The following is a 16,474-nucleotide window of genomic DNA, read 5'->3' as shown; positions in this document are numbered from 1 at the left end:
GGTTTTCATGGTTTTGGTGTACAGGTTTGCCAGCCATTAGAGTCCCCTTGGGACTAAGCGGTGGAGGAATTTTGAGGGGATAGCATCTCTGCCAGCAGCCTTGCCTTTCTTCAATTCAGCCAGATGATCCCTCACTTCCTCTGTGCTGATGGCAGTGGGGTCTTGTGAAGAAATTGAGGCCAATTTCTGGTGTAATTGATGATGGATCTCTCGCTTGATGTTTTTGTCGAGCGGTCGTTTTATTTTATCCACTAGTTTGGAGGCTATAGAGTTGACCAGGTCCGGTATTCTGTTGGGTAAGCAGAACCCAGATGTCGTAGTCGGGCCCAGGCACAGTGGCTGGATTGTTTGGAGTCCAGATCTTCAACATACTCATCCACTGGTGATGTCTGGCTGAGTTTAAAGACTCTAGCAGGACCTTTCCAACCTGTGGGCTGCCCGACTGGGTGTACTGTTGGAGCAGGTATTGGGTCTTCTTTCCGGAAGCCTCGGGGATGCTTTTCTTAGCAGCTTCAGTAATGAGGCGAACAAACGGTGATAACATTCCGATGTCGCAGGAATTTGTCTCGCCACTCTATCTACAGCCTCCTTATAGTGGTCCCAGTCAGCTTTGGTCAGGTTCCACCTTGGCAATCGTTTTCACAGAATCACTGGGATTGTGATGCTGATGTGGGTGATGATGGGCCTATGTTATAATTTTTGGGAAGCTTTGGGAGTATTGTGCAGGATGTGTGAAGTGTGCTCCCTCTTTGATCTTTGGAAACAATGGTGAGGTCCGGGTTATATTCGCCATTGCCAGCAAGCAGGGTGGAGAGTTACTTGTTGTTTGGGATCTAAAACCAGGTGCAGATATTCTGCGGACATCCAGTCCGTGAGGTCTTCGCCATCGGCCTGATGTACTGCATATTCCCACATAATATCATGGCTGTTAAAGTCACGAATGTGGAGTGCTGGGATTGGTGCACTTGGGAGCGCTGGAGTTAGCCACTTTGAATTAGAGGCTTTATACACGTTGGTGATGTGCAGCTCCCCTATCTTGATGCTGGTGGTGTAGGTTGCTTTTTCATTTGTTGGGAAGGCATATAACTCTGTGATGGTGTTCATCATGTATATGGCCAGGCCATATTTCGGGTGGTAATGGATCATCATGAGGTTGTACCCATGGATGTGGTAGCGACTAGCATGTAGGGCATCCAAAACGTGGGTTCCTTGGAGCATCAGGACATCAATGTTACGTGTTTTCATTATATATGCTAACTGGTGTGTTGTTTGTCCCTGAAGACTGCCATTGGTGCGGCTTATTTTGTTGCTCTGGAGACCGGGAGATGGATGTTCGGTCGCCATGTTGAAGGCATTTGTAGTGATTTATCACTTAACAGAGTGGGCTGCGTGAAGGCATCTTCCACTCCACATGAACTCTATACCATAATTTAACCCCCCCCCCCGTATATCCTTAACAGACTGATGGTGAAAGTGCTGTGAGCAAGCATCTAATAAAGGCTCTGGTCAGCTACACACATGGCTGCCCTTTTCTAGCCAATATTGATGTATACACATTGCAACAAGTACTAAGTTTGAAGGCTGAGTCGACCTTGGGGATGCACCTGAGAAGTTCTAATTCCACTTGCCACTTATTTTGAGTGGGAATAGTAACCAGGTTGTTGGTCATAGTGCAATGTAGTAACGCACAAACAAATAGTACAATGACCAACACCCTGAAACACTGGGACATCTCAAATACACACATACCTCTATCTCGACACACGCACACACACAGACAACTGCATTGTACACCAGAACAGATTCACATGCCAGAGAGCATCTCAAATGCATCGAGAAGCACAGCAAGTTTCCACTGTACATGCAGTAACAGTGCCACACACCCACCAGGTCGATGCCTCTTTTGAAATTCTGCAACCTTTGATATGTTTCTCACATGCATAGTTTTGCCAAAATGGATAAATTGGCCCTTTTTCATATTTATATGTCCATTATTTTTAAGTCTTTGAGGTTGTGCAATGGTTTGGGTTTAATATGAAGGGGTCTTGGAGTTAATTAACTCTGTCACAGTGCCTGGCGATGCACACAGGGGCGGGACTGTCGCACACGTGAGCTGGCCGGACATCAACACAATTAATCACAATGTGTTGAAGAACGCGAATCCTTCATCTCTCCAGGACAACTAGCCTTCGTCTCAAGACTCCTCTTCAGGGCAAACTTACTTAAGATATTTGCCCATTTTCATCAGTTTTTTTGACAGCCGTCTTGTCAATACACTGCTGGGTAAAGGCCTCCCCATGCCATATCGGTCATGGAGGTGTGTTAGACATGACTTTATCACACTGCTCAGAACGGGCTGGCGAAGTCAGAGAGTATAGATGTGGGAGCATAGATGTAGAGAACAACAGTGGATATTGCTGCACTATTATTTTCTGCCCACCACAAACCCCTGCAGCCTATAACACATAAGGCATTATGGTTACAAATCCAAGCACTATTCATGCTCGCTACTGATTAGTTTTTGAGATTAGAAGAAATGTAGAGCATATTGGTATTATTTGGTCATCAGTAAGTATCCTTAATTTAGCCAAGATGTTGAATAAACCCATGGGTTAAGGGTTGTGTTTTAGCTTGAATTAATTGGAAACTGATGGCTCTAACTGACTCGTCAGTAGCCCTCATTAATCGTGGCAATTGCCTGGAATGTTGGCTGATTGCACGTTGCGCCAGTTATGGTTTAGAAAGCTGCCCTAGGCTATGAAACTGCACTCTGAGACGTGTGTTACTTTCTTGGCGCAATATAAATGCACGTTGTTGTGATAGAGTGTTGTCAATAATTGCAGTTATTTAGTATATGATGATCGTGGTGGCGGTTTTTGTCATGGCAGGGCCCCGGGGTTCCGTCTGCCCTCTAACCCCAGCCTGCCCTGCATCCTGATTGGTCCCGGCACGGGCATCGCTCCATTCCGCGGGTTCTGGCAGGAGCGGCTGCACGACATCGAGCACAGAGGTGCTGTCACACGCAACCACAACTACGGTCCAACCACAACCACAATTCAACCACAACCACAATGCAACCACAATGCAACCACAACTACAGTTCAACCGCAACTACGGTTCAACCACAACTCAACCATAGCTACGATACAACTACAACTCAACCACAACTACGGTTCAACCACAACCACACCACAACTACGGTTCCAGCACAACTCATCTACTACTCAACCATGACTACGGTTCAACCGCTAGTCAGCTACAACTACGGTTCAACCACAACTACTACTCAACCACGACTCAACCATTACTCAAGCACAGCTATGGTTCAACCACAACTCAACCACAAACTATAGTTCAACCGCAACCACGAAGCAACCACAACTACGGTTCGACCACAAAAACAACTTTACCACTACCCAACTACAACTACTGCTCAACCACAACCACACCACTACTCAACTAGAACCTCAACCATTATTCAACCACAACTAAAGTTCAACCACAATCACTACTCAAGCACAACTACAGTTCCACTACTACTATTTAGCCACAATTATTATCAGACAAGCACCGTTTGACCACAACAAAAGCTCAAATAAAAGCACTACTCAATCACAACCACCACTTAGGCATGACTTAACCCTAGCCACCGCTAATCCACGTATGTGTGTTTGTGTGGTGCAGGTGTGCATCCGTGTGGGATGATGCTGCTCTTTGGTTGCCGGGAGAGATATGTGGATGACATCTACCGTGATGAGATGGAGCTCGCACGCAGCAAGGGCATCTTCTCCGAGGTGCACACGGCGTACTCACGCGAGCCCAGCACCCCCAAGGTGAGCACCATAATCATCACCACCATCATCACCATCACCAGCACTACTGCCATCACTCACGCGAGTCCATCACGCCAAGGTGAGCGCCACCATCATCATCATCACCATCACTCATGCGAGCCTAGCACCTGCTAGGTGAGCACCATTATCCTCACCACCATCACCATCATCACTCATCTGCCTTAGATGAGGTTAGGCGTGTCTGATGTCTCATGTTCGGGCTGCATCTGTGCCCCCCACACTGCCCCCGCCACCCCCCAGATGTACGTGCAGGACCTTCTGCGCGAGCGCTTAGGTGCCCAGGTGTTCTCGGCGCTGCAAGAGAGGGGCGGGCACCTGTACGTGTGCGGCGATGTCACTATGGCGGGCGACGTCCTCAAGACGGTGCAGCAGGTGCTGAGCCGGCATGGAGACATCTCGCTTGAGAAGGCTGGGCAGATAGTGAGCCGCCTGCGGGTACGTGAGCGCCAGCGGATTGAGCGGCAAGGGCATGGGGAACGCACGGTGGACGGGGGAATGTGTGAATGTTTGAGGCGTGTGCGTTGTTTGAAGTGGTTTCAGAAAGATGCCAGTATTCCCAATGAAAACCAGAATACATAATAGTTATTTTATGACATTTAATGTGCAAATTATATTTTGCAAAAACAAATTGTGATGACAGTGTAAAGGAACTCTTGGTTTATGTGAACATGGGAAAAGGGGCTCAAAACACTGCGCCCGATTGAATCTGGTGAAGAATGGGTACCAGCCCAATTGGTAGGGGAAGGGGGTTTGGTAGGCAATGGTGCGACCTTGGCACAATAATGCCGGCGATATGGCATGGGTTGGAGGGTTTTGGTGAGCATGTAGTGGAATGGCCACTCTGCAGGTGGCCGCTGGCATGAGCACGTACCTGCTATGAGTATCAGGAAGTCGGCGTGTGAGGGGCTGCCGTGTGTCTGGGTTGAGAGGCCACTTGTGTGTGAGTTTTAATGGCTTTGGGGCCAGGTTGATTGTGTGGAGTGTGGGTAAAAATGTGTTTGCCCTACAAGCCACTAATATTGTGTTAACCTGTTGCACACACCACAGGATTGGTGTGGTAACCGAACCACCACTTGTGCTTCCACATGTTCCCTCGATCCGTGAGCGTTCCGCACACCATAGCACTTCAGCCTACAACGTGGCAGTGCGTTACAAACACCACATAGCTGGTGTTGTAACTGCCCCTTACGTTTCTGCTGTGCTTTCCCGAATGTTCCCTTGCTTTCTGAGCATTCCTCACACGATAGCATCTGAGCCCACAGGATGCGCTGAAGAAAACTGAGTGGCTTCCATGAAGAAAATGTAACATACAGTGAGGGAAAAAAGTATTTGATCCCCTGCTGATTTTGTACGTTTGCCCACTGACAAAGAAATGATCAGTCTATAATTTTAATGGTAGGTTTATTTGAACAGTGAGAGACAGAATAACGACAAAAAAATCCAGAAAAACGCATGTCAAAAATGTTATAAATTGATTGCATTTTAATGAGGGAAATAAGTATTTGACCCCTCTGCAAAATATAACTTAGTACTTGGTGGCAAAACCCTTGTTGGCAATCACAGAGGTCAGACGTTTCTTGTAGTTGGCCACCAGGTTTGCTCACATCTCAGGAGGGATTTTGTCCCACTCCTCTTTGCAGATCTTCTCCAAGTCATTAAGGTTTCGAGGCTGACGTTTGGCAACTCGAACCTTCAGCTCCCTCCACAGATTTTCTATGGGATTAAGGTTTGGTTTGTTGCCTTGGCCGTGTGTTTTGGGTCATTGTCATGCTGGAATACCCATCCACGACCCATTTTCAATGCCCTGGCTGAGGGAAGGAGGTTCTCACCCAAGATTTGACGGTACATGGCCCCGTCCATCGTCCCCTTGATGCGGTGAAGTTGTCCTGTCCCCTTAACAGAAAAACACCCCCAAAGCATAATGTTTCCACCTCCATGTTTGATGGTGGGGATGGTATTCTTGGGATCATAGGCAGCATTCCTCCTCCTCCAAACATGGCGAGTTGAGTTGATGCCAAAGAGCTCCATTTTGGTCTCATCTGACCACAACACTTTCACCCAGGTGTCCTCTGAATCATTCAGATGTTCATTGGCAAACTTCAGACGGGCATGCATATGTGCTTTCTTGAGCAGGGGGACCTTGCGGGCGCTGCAGGATTTCAGCCCTTCACGGCGTAGTGTTACCAATTGTTTTCTTGGTGACTATGGTCCCAGCTGCCTTTAGATCATTGACAAGATCCTCCCGTGTAGTTCTGGGCTGATTTCTCACCGTTCTCATGATCATTGCAACTCTACGAGGTGAGATCTTGCATGGAGCCCCAGGCCGAGGGAGATTGACAGTTCTTTTGTGTTTCTTCCATTTGCGAATAATCGCACCAACAGTTGTCACCTTTTCACCAAGCTGCCTGGCAATGGGCTTGTAGCCCATTCCAGCCTTTTGTAGGTCTACAATCTTGTCCCTGACATCCTCGGAGAGCTCTTTGGTCTTGGCCATGGTGGAGAGTTTGGAATCTGATTGATTGATTGCTTCTGTGGACAGGTGTCTTTTATACAGGTAACAAGCTGAGATTAGGAGCACTCCTTTTAAGAGTGTGCTCCTAATCTCAGCTCGTTACCTGTATAAAAGATACCTGGGAGCCAGACATCTTTCTGATTGAGAGGGGGTCAAATACTTATTTCCCTCATTAAAATGCAAATCAATTTATAACATTTTTGACATGCGTTTTTCTGGATTTTCTTGTTGTTATTCTGTCTCTCACTGTTTAATTAAACCTACCATTAAAATTATAGACTGATATTTTTTTTGTCAGTGGGCAAACGTACAAATCAGCAGGGGATCAAATGCTTTTTTTCCCTCACTGTATCGAAAGGAAACCACCCACTTTTATTCAGGACATCAAATGTGATTAATTTTGGGGTCAAAATTATTTATTTTCTACTTTTGCGTGCAAATAAAATTGTGTGCATTGAAAAACTTGTTTTTCACTAAAAAAATATTTTTGCCATGAAAACTACTAAACTAGTACTCTTTGGTTTTATTCGGTAAAGTCACGTAGATAAAATAAAACAAAATAAAAGAAAATAATTAAATCACGACGTTTCGGAGGCAACACAAGCTTCCGTCTTCAGGTGGAAAAGTCAACGCAGAATATCTGTGTCAGGAGCACAGTTCAGAGGCAACCGGGATTATATACAGGTTAAGGGAGGGTGGAGGAGTCAGTAAGGGGGCGTGTGGGAGGGCTGGGTTAAGCTGCCTTTTGATAGGCTGCTGCGGGTAACAACCACTTCGCACTGCACGGGAGTGGGTAAAAAAACCCACCTTTTGTTATGCTGCGTGTGGGGCCGGGGAGATTTTGAAAGCGGGTGCAAAACGGCTGATGCTGCGTGGGGGGTCGGGGGGATTTTGAAAGCGGGTGCAAACGGCTGAAACTGCGTGGGGGGTCGGGGGGATTTTGAAAGCGGGTGCAAACGGCTGTTCAATTATAAGGTAGCTGAAGTTTGATATAGAACCACTGCGAAAAGGAAATGGCAGTACAAAAAATTGAGAGGCAGCTAACGTTTGACTTGATCTTTCCAGTGATTGCTCAATTTGAAACCATTTAAGACAAACACAACCTGACCATTGAATTAAAACATGTACATTTGGCCCTCAAGATGAACGGTTACTCTGACCGTACCATCCGCCAAGCTGTTTCTCCCACCATACAGAAACAACCACTTGACACTCCGATCAAAATCATCACGTTACCATACATAGCAGGCATTACTAAAAAGATTTCCAAAATTCTAAACTAACACAAGATCCAGGTCCGGTTCAACACAGTGCACAAAATCCGTGATCTGATCCCGTTAGTAAAGGATGTTATTCCTGACTTACAGTACCTCGGTGTTTACAAATTGAGTTGTACCTGCGGGGACTGCTATATCGGGGAGACGAAGCGACATATCTCTGACCGAATTCGCGAGCACAAATCAGATTTGAAACACGGCAGAACGAATTATTCTGCCGTGGCTGATCATTGTTACAACGCTGTGGGTGATCATGATATTGTTTTCTCCGATACCAAGGTGCTCTGCAAACCTACCGGTTATCAGAGATTTGTCCACGAGGCCATCCAGATTTACAAACACAGACACAACTTGAACCGAGAGGATGGTTTCAAATTGAGCAATCGCTGGAAAGATGTTATAAATCAAGTCAAACGTTAGCTGCCTCTCAATTTTTTTGTACTGCCATTTCCTTTTCGCAGTGGTTGTATATCAAACTTCAGCTACCTTATAATTGAACAACTGTTTGCACCCGCTTTCAAAATCCCCCCGGCCCCACACGCAGCATAACAAAAGGTGGGTTTTTACCCACTCCCGTGCAGTGTGAAGTGGTTGTTACCCGCAGCAGCCTATCAAAAGGTTGCTTAACCCAGCCCTCCCACCCACCCACGCCCCCTTACTGACTCCTCCCCCCGCCTTTAACCTGTATATAATCCCGGTTGTCTCTGAACTGTGCTCCTGACACAGATATTCTGCGTTGACTTTTCCACCTGAAGACGGAAGCTTGTGTTACCTCCGAAATGTCGTGATTTAATTATTTTCTTTTATTTTTGTTTTATTTTATCTACGTAACTTTACCGAATAAAACCAAAGAGTATGAATCCTTGCAGTCACGAAAGCTTCAAATCTAGAATTACTAAACTATTATTTTATTTTACCAGGTAATGCACACTTGAGCTATCTACGCTTTTTCAGACGCGACCTGTCTACAAATGATAGCCCAATGTCCGGTCTCAGGATTCAGATATCGCCGCATGACACAGTTCTTACAATTAAGATACTTATGCATGAACTTAGGAAGGAACCACTCATACTCTTTCTGTGTTAAGCGACTTTAATATCTAAAAACACTCTAATATGCGAACAGTCTTATCATCAGAATGACCACAACAGAACTCATGCAAATATCGTACTCCTCGATTCGTACAAATAAAAACATCAATGGTCAAGTCTTATGGTTGCGTTGTTAAATAGGGCAATAGAACGATCGGCTAACTTCTCATGGTAACGTGACAATATACAACATTAGGAAAGCCCTTAAAAATGGCAAAATACATACAGAAACATGCTAAATAAATGTGTGCCCGATGGCAAAAGGGGCATCAACAAATTCATTGGTAAGATGCGATTAAAAGAAATATCTCAAAACAACTGTATTCATGCGAGTGTATAGATTCGGAAAATAGATGCTTATCAATTGACTAGTAGGACATCAATGAATTCATTGGTAGGAGTATGCGATTAAAATAAACAAACGACTAAAATACTTCTAACGACCGTATTCATGCAACTTAAGGGACAGAACAATGCTTCTCAACGTCCGGTTAATACTTAACACACCACCTTGGAATGGCAACCCTATGTGAAACAAAACACCGCAGAACAACCTTATTCATACCGATATGCACGTCGTGTGTGTATGTGTTGGAGGGGCAGTCACCACGAGGTCCAATCATAATATCGGGTAGTATGGTTTGAGTTTGTTCACGTACGATCTCTGCACATGGATCCTGTTACCAACTGTGGGGCTCTGGGCTCGAGAGAGCGGTGGGCGGCGTGTGTAGCGTGTTCCCTTGTACCGAAAATACCTCAGGTCCCCAGCAGGGGGCGTTGGGTCGGCGGGTGTGTGTCGGCACACGGCGTGTGATTCACTCGGGCTGCGCGCCCGTTAGGCTCCGTCCACAGCTGGAGTGGCTGTCGAGTCGGCACGCTGGTGGCTCACCGCTGGCTGTGGCGCCCGTGCTGGCAGGGGTCGATGGGTCAGGCTCAGTCTGCAGCGGTGTGCACGGTGGCCACGTCGCCAGATAGCGCTCGCAGCTCGTCCGCCGGGCGGCAGCGCGTCACCCCCTTAGCACCAGGCACGGTTGACCCTTGCAGACTGAGGAGCGGCTGGGAAAGACAGCGCCCATCGTGTCTTCCCCCCTCTTCCCGCGAGTTCTCCAGCAGCTGCCTGCATGTCTCGTAATCTGCTCAGTGAACACGCTCCAGATCCGGTTCTCTGGTTCCACGTCAGTCTCTGATCCGACCCTCAACTGTCCTTTGCCTGTGGCTTGGCGAGGTACTGGGCACACTCATGAATGGTGGTTGCTTCAGGTCTCCCCTCGGAGAGGTTGACTTTTATTGGAGCACAATAGGAACGATCTTTGCACGATGATCGTGTGTGAAGGCTGTATTCAACAACCTCGCCACCGGGGGCAATCTCGTTCATAGTACTCTCCCCCACGTATTGTATCGCAATGCCACAAGCGCAAGCCTTAGCTTTGCAGTGACTCCCTCAATGACACGTATAAAATAGAAGGAAAAAAACCTTCCCGTGATGCGTAGAGTCTGTCATTGCAGAGCTCCCTACTATTACCAGTCACGAGGGTAAGTCTCGGAGTCTGCCTGGAGCAGATATAGTTTGTGTGGTTTGAACTTCCTCCTTACATCCGATATTTTCCCCGCCTCTTCCTTCTCACAAAGGCTCGGATGTTCCTTTGATTTCGCTCCTTGGCTCGTTATTGGTCAGTTGCTGTCCTTTCGATTTCCTCTCACAAAAGTGCCACTGTTCCCTTGAGGTCGTGAACTCTCTGTTCCCAGGTGTGTACGTGTCTGTTTTCACCACCACCATGTTTGGTGCACGTTGTGTGCAGCATTCGCAGCACTCATGTCGCGGTTGGAACTCTCGCACAGTACTTGATAAATCAGAGGGATGCGCCGCCTGCATAACATAATTTCCTGCTACTACGTGCTATGATAGCTACTGAGAAGACAAAGGCGGTTGGTTAAACCCCTGGGATAAATATTATTTTGGTCGTAGAGAATTTGCATAATTCGTATTATGTATTTTCCTGAGTGATCTTAGGTCTAATACTTCCATTATTGTTATTTGGTTTATGGTTAACCAAGATTTGTGGCATACAGTAATTCTTACCAAGGATATTCCGAGGGTCCTATTAACCTTTTGTTTGCCATCTGTATCGTCAAAGACCCGCACTTCTTATTCTCAAGTTATCTTTTGATATTATGATCTTGAGAGTATGGCTATGCTTGTGACTCTACTGCTAAACTTTTAAACTTTCCCAAAACTGGGCTTGTAATGATTAACCGCCCTTATCCGGATCCTGTTGTCTGGTGGAGGCCCCTTTCTCCCTGTGGTTCTGTCATTATTCCTCTACGAGCTTTGTCCTACCCTTACCCTTTTGAACGGTTGTCCCTGCTGTGTGTAATTTCCATCTATTGTCTGCCATGTGTTGTCTACTTTACTGCTGTTTTCCCTGAGAAGGGAATTCCAAGGCTTTCCCAGGACTCTCATCAGTCGACATTCTGTAGGCTTGGCACTTTAAGTCTCAGTGTCCTTTCATTGTTCCTTAACTCTCGGAATGCGTTGAGAAAAGACGGAAAAAAACTATTACATTGAAACAGGCAAATATCACTCTTAATATTATTTTTTTGGAAAAGGCATGTATACAACAGGCAATCAATGACATACGCGATAGATGCGTTCCTGGAAAAACACGCATATCTCAAAATCGTGTATGTCAAAACCAATTTTCCCATAGAAATAATGGAAAAGGAAAGGGTTAGGGGATTTCACTCGCACTCGCAGGCTTAATCGCCTACATTATCCTAGCATATATAGGTATATTGCCGGTGACGTTCCCTTTTAACTCTCTCCCTCTCAGTCTTAATTATTCTGGTGTTCTCTTGCTACAGTATCCTCATCAATTATCCCTTCACACCACCTGTGCCCCTTCCTCTCCGGATATTAGACATCCGGCCACCTGTGTTCTTAATTATCCCTTCACAACCTGTTTGCTTTCTAATTCCTCTCACCGCCTGTGTTCTTTCTATTTTATACATCTTTAGTAGTTCTGTGTAACGTTTCTTCTCCATTTAGTCCTTTACACTTCTAACTATGCTGGAGTTGCGTTGTGGAGACAGGGAAGAGCGCTTGTGGTAAACACGCAGCGAGATTCTTACAGTGTAGCACACTAGTCATTGTACCGCACTGCCTGCTGGCAACGCCATTGGGTGCCAGGCTAGGGTAGCGTATGTCACGTTGCGGATGACGTTATTCTGAAAATTACCTCGCATGTGTCAATAAAAGGTCTAAATACAAAGCGCACTATTCCAAAATGGCGTACCACAAATACGTGTAAACTGAGGATTGCCTGTATTTAATATTTTTATTATACAAAGTACTCAGCCTGTGGTGGGAAGTGCGATCATGTGTATGCCCATTTAAGCACCACATCATCAGCAGGCACTGCATATACACGTGTGAAGCTAGGGGTGTAGCCAATTAGTAAGGGTTGTCACGTAAACAGAACATGCCAATTCGTTACTAGTACAGTACACCGTTGTGTTTGAGAGAACATCCGCAACATTTACAATCTGAGTATGACGTTTTGTTAATATTATGGATGATATTGATTGCGAAAGCCTACATGTTAAACAGGGTATTTTCAGCACGATACAAATTACAATACATTATTTTCCCTATTCATATTCTTTGGGTCTTTCGGTAAAGCCACGTAGATAGAAAATAATAATAAAAAATAATTATTTTCCCTCCTAGATGCTTTGTTTCTGTGACTGGTATGTCATACTGTTCGTTTTTATCTTACCGATGCATACCGCCTCTCTTGAACCACTGGTCATGTGTGCTTAGGGTACATGAATAAGCACCATGTGCATTCAAAGATGACACCTGTAATGCTTTCCTGCCAGTGTATTCCAAACTTACAAGTTGTTACCCTATCCTGTCATGTAGTTCCTAGAATCCTCTGCATGTACTTGTATATAAGGGCCAGAATTTGTACTGATCTTTGTGTCCCATCCACCCTCTCCTGACCCCATCCGCCCTTTTATGACCCCACTGACCCTGCAGAAGGAAGGTCGCCTGCACGAGGACATATTCGGAGCGAACCAGCGATGGCGCGGTGTGGACGCACGGCCAAGTTCTACCCCACAGGGGTAGGGGCAATATTATGGGCAAGCTACACTTGTCCTTCACGAGGCAGTCAGTCTGGAGTCCTCAGGCAATGCTGTGCTCCTTTACGGTGGCAGTTTGTGGCTCAAGTCTTCAGTGGGCAGTGCCAGTTCCACAGCAGTTGGATGATGGTGGTGGGGGAAGATCATACAGCTTTCTCTTGGCACATGACCTTCGAACGGTGGCTTGTCATCTTCCAGAGGTGGAATTATTTGTGCCCATTTTGCTTTGCTTTTTTTCAGTGTAGGAAGGGTTTTGATCAACCAATGAGATGCCTAATCATGGTTATCATTGGGGAAACAAACCAGGCACCCAATATATAGATTCTATTTTAATTGATTCCATCCAAGTTGATCCAAAATGCCAAAAAAAAGAAAGTTACTTAAATTATCCATTTATCTAAATATTTGAAAAATAAACTTTTATTTTAAAGTAATGTATATTCAAAACATCTAAGCAACTTTTTTTAAGTATGTGAAGCACCTCCAAAAATACCCTACAAAGACGAAGCCTCCACTGCTCCTTGTGGATGGGGCGATGGGTTTCTTCTTGCATGATGTTTCAATGTGACAGCTCAGCCCAGAGGCCAAACAGTGCATTCTGAATGCTGTTTTTAATTATCACTAGATAGGACTAGATGGCTAGATGGAGTGAGGCTTCCGTGAGTACATTTAATAACCAGTGTTACTTTTTTCACCGTAATTCTAATAAAGCGTTATTGTCTTTCTGAACCAAGTGAGCGCCGGGAAATGCTCATCTCCATTTGAGGCCATAAGTTGGCAGTAGATCTTATTGATTCCCATAATAATTTACATGTATAAGGCACCACGTTTTTTTGACATTTCTCTCCCTTGTTGAGCACCACTTTGTAGGAAGTCAAGAATGGTTATCCGATAAACATGCTGGCCCTGGGCCCCATCATGGGAATAGGAAATTTTCAAAATTGGCTTTGAGGTGATTTTTTTTTTAAATGGGCAGATGTAGGTTATTTCACTTTTAAAAACAATTGTGTAGGTATGCAGGTGTATAAACCAAGAAAAAATGTACGACGGCATATGTTATTTTTGAAATTATATGATACTCAACTTAAAAATGCTTTCTTTTTTATTGTACATAGTATTATTACTATTAAGGATATTTCATTCCAATGTATATTTCTTAATTGTATATAGCGTCATATTAAGGATTTTTTACACTGTAGTTATGGTGGTATTGAAAACAAGGTTTGTGTATCGATGAGCAGATGTGAAATTAAAACACTATATAGAAAACCGCAAGAGCTTGGATTTTCGGCCCGTGTGAAATATTGCTATTTGGTGAAAATGGCACAACCAGACATTTTGCATTAGGTTCACTGGCCACGAATATGAAAATACTAAACCTTTTTCCACTGCAACCGAGCCACGTCGGGATTGAGCAAAGCCAGACCAGCACCGTTTAAGAGGTGCTATATTGTTTCTCTGTTTCACTCGCCGAAAGTGCTGTTGATGTCCCGCTCAATGCTCGCGTTGAGTAACATGTAGATGAAGCAGTGACACTGTGCACCCCACACTCTACTAACTGACATCACATGCAATGAATGTGAAATGAGCCCGCCCCTGGCCGACTTAGTCTGAGCCAGATTCACGTCTTGTTTGGGCAGCGTAAAACGATTTGGTTGGTTGGCACAATACCCAGTGGAAAACAATCTGTACCATGAGGGCCGTGTGCTCGCTCAGCTAGAATGTGCCAGTGGAAATGGAGTACAGTATAATTGACTGGGTATCTGGAAAAAAAACTTGATGAACGCACAAAAAATAATCATCTAGAAAGCAATGTTTTACTGATATAGGAAGTTAGTAGCAGGTAAAAGTTGTCTAATCCGCCATTCATATGCATGATTATGATGTATCTATAATACAGGTTGTTTGGGTTAGATCGCATCAATATAAATGTGTCGTTAAACCCGCCACCATCCGCAAAAGCCAATTAGCAAATGCTATGTTGGTCAGACAGGACGAATGATCAGCACGAGACTAAAAGCACACCAAAGGAATATGAAATACTACCAAATAGAACTGTTGGCAGTAGCAGAACACGCGTGGCAACAAGGACACTCAATTGATTTTGATAATGTTGAAGTTCTGTGCAAAACTAATTACTCCTGGCAAAGACTAATTAGAGAATCTACCGAAATTGAGAGAAATTAATAACATTTTTTATCTTCTTTGGTTCTTTCGGTAAAGTCACGTAGAATGAGAATAAAATAATAAATTTATAAAATAAAATAACACAATAATATTCTCACGACGTTTCGGCCACAACACAAGCGGCCTTCATCAGGTGAAGGGACGAGACTGTCTGGTAGGACAGCGCTGTGAGAATATTATTGTGTTATTTTATTTTATCAATTTATTATTTTATTCTCATTCTACGTGACTTTACCGAAAGAACCAAAGAAGATGAATCATTGCAGTCACGAAAGCTTTAAATCGAAACATTTTTTATCGTTTGGATAGCTACAGGCTTAGCGCTGCTTGGAAGGGATTCATCAAGTAATACACTGTTTAACTGCATGTCTATACAGGTCACCATATGTCGATGGTGATTACCTGTGAGCAGACAATAACAAGTGCACACAAATAACGTGATGTACAAGAACAACAACGTGCATGCTTAATGTGCATGCATAATGTACGTTGATTACCACATGAATAACCCAACCGATATTGGATACCTATTGTAATTTATATGCATTACTTAACCCCTCCCCCCCCACCTCTTGCCTTCACACGTGAGGGGTTCACAAGTGACAACTTTAGTTCTCTCCATCTATTTAAGAACGAAACAGGAGGAATTCTCCATAAATCTGGCTGTCACTTGATGATGCTCGTTGTAATTACTAGCGAAATGTCGTACTCAGATTGTAAATGTTGTGGATTAACTCTCCAACACACCGGTGTGCTGTACTTCTAACGAATTGGGACGTTCTGTTTACGTGACAATCTTTACTAATTGGCTGTGTCGGGTGTTGGCGGGTTTAACGACACATCTAACCCAAAGAACATTATGGATAATATTTGTCCCGAAAGTCTACGTGTTAAACTGTCATGTGTTTGTTGGAGGTGGGTGGGTGGTGGATGGGTTGTGGCTGTGAGGAACCTAGGTTTGAATCCGGGTTTCAGTTGCACACGATTAAACCAGCAAGTCCGTTGTACCTTATCCCAGTTGCCAAATGCTGAATAAAACCTTCATTTTACATTTTATCACTATTCATTATATTAAATGCCTGAGAATGAAAAGTGTTAGACTGCCATCTGACGGACACATTTTTCAGGGCATATAAATAGGTATTTTACCAGAAACATGTATGGGAGTCGAAAGAACAAACACTGATGGCTGTGGTGTGTGTGTGAAAGAGAATATAGACGATGTGCGATTTTGAGTCTATGGATTCATGGTTGTCTTAATGCACCACCACGGCCTTTGAGAGTGCATAATTCAACTCACATTTATGAGTACTTTAAAAACAAATATATGTTTTTCAACATACCGTGTCTCATTGGCAGTTAGGCTTGCATGAATTAATGCTAGTGTAGTGCCAGAGATTATAAGCAAT

General features: G+C 44.5%; 1 protein-coding gene across 2 annotated transcripts in view; it reads left to right on the top strand.

Annotated features, from left to right (window-relative positions):
- Positions 1-16,121, top strand: part of LOC116950298 (nitric oxide synthase 1-like) — a 187,169-nt gene extending 171,048 nt beyond the window's left edge. For both annotated transcript variants that reach the window (XM_076072480.1, XM_032968017.2), the window contains 4 exons: positions 2,889-3,010; positions 3,685-3,833; positions 4,095-4,289; positions 12,775-16,121. In XM_076072480.1, coding sequence (XP_075928595.1) covers positions 2,889-3,010; positions 3,685-3,833; positions 4,095-4,289; positions 12,775-12,864 — 556 coding nt within the window. In that variant the 3' untranslated portion in view covers positions 12,865-16,121. The remainder of the gene's footprint in view (positions 1-2,888; positions 3,011-3,684; positions 3,834-4,094; positions 4,290-12,774) is intronic.
- Positions 16,122-16,474: the final 353 nt, after the last annotated feature.

The sequence above is a fragment of the Petromyzon marinus genome, chromosome 38 (assembly GCF_048934315.1).
Source record: "Petromyzon marinus isolate PM22_M1 ecotype Great Lakes invasive population chromosome 38, UKy_Petmar_22M1.pri1.0, whole genome shotgun sequence".
Lineage (NCBI taxonomy): Eukaryota > Metazoa > Chordata > Hyperoartia > Petromyzontiformes > Petromyzontidae > Petromyzon > Petromyzon marinus.
This window is presented reverse-complemented; position numbering and strand designations above follow the sequence as displayed.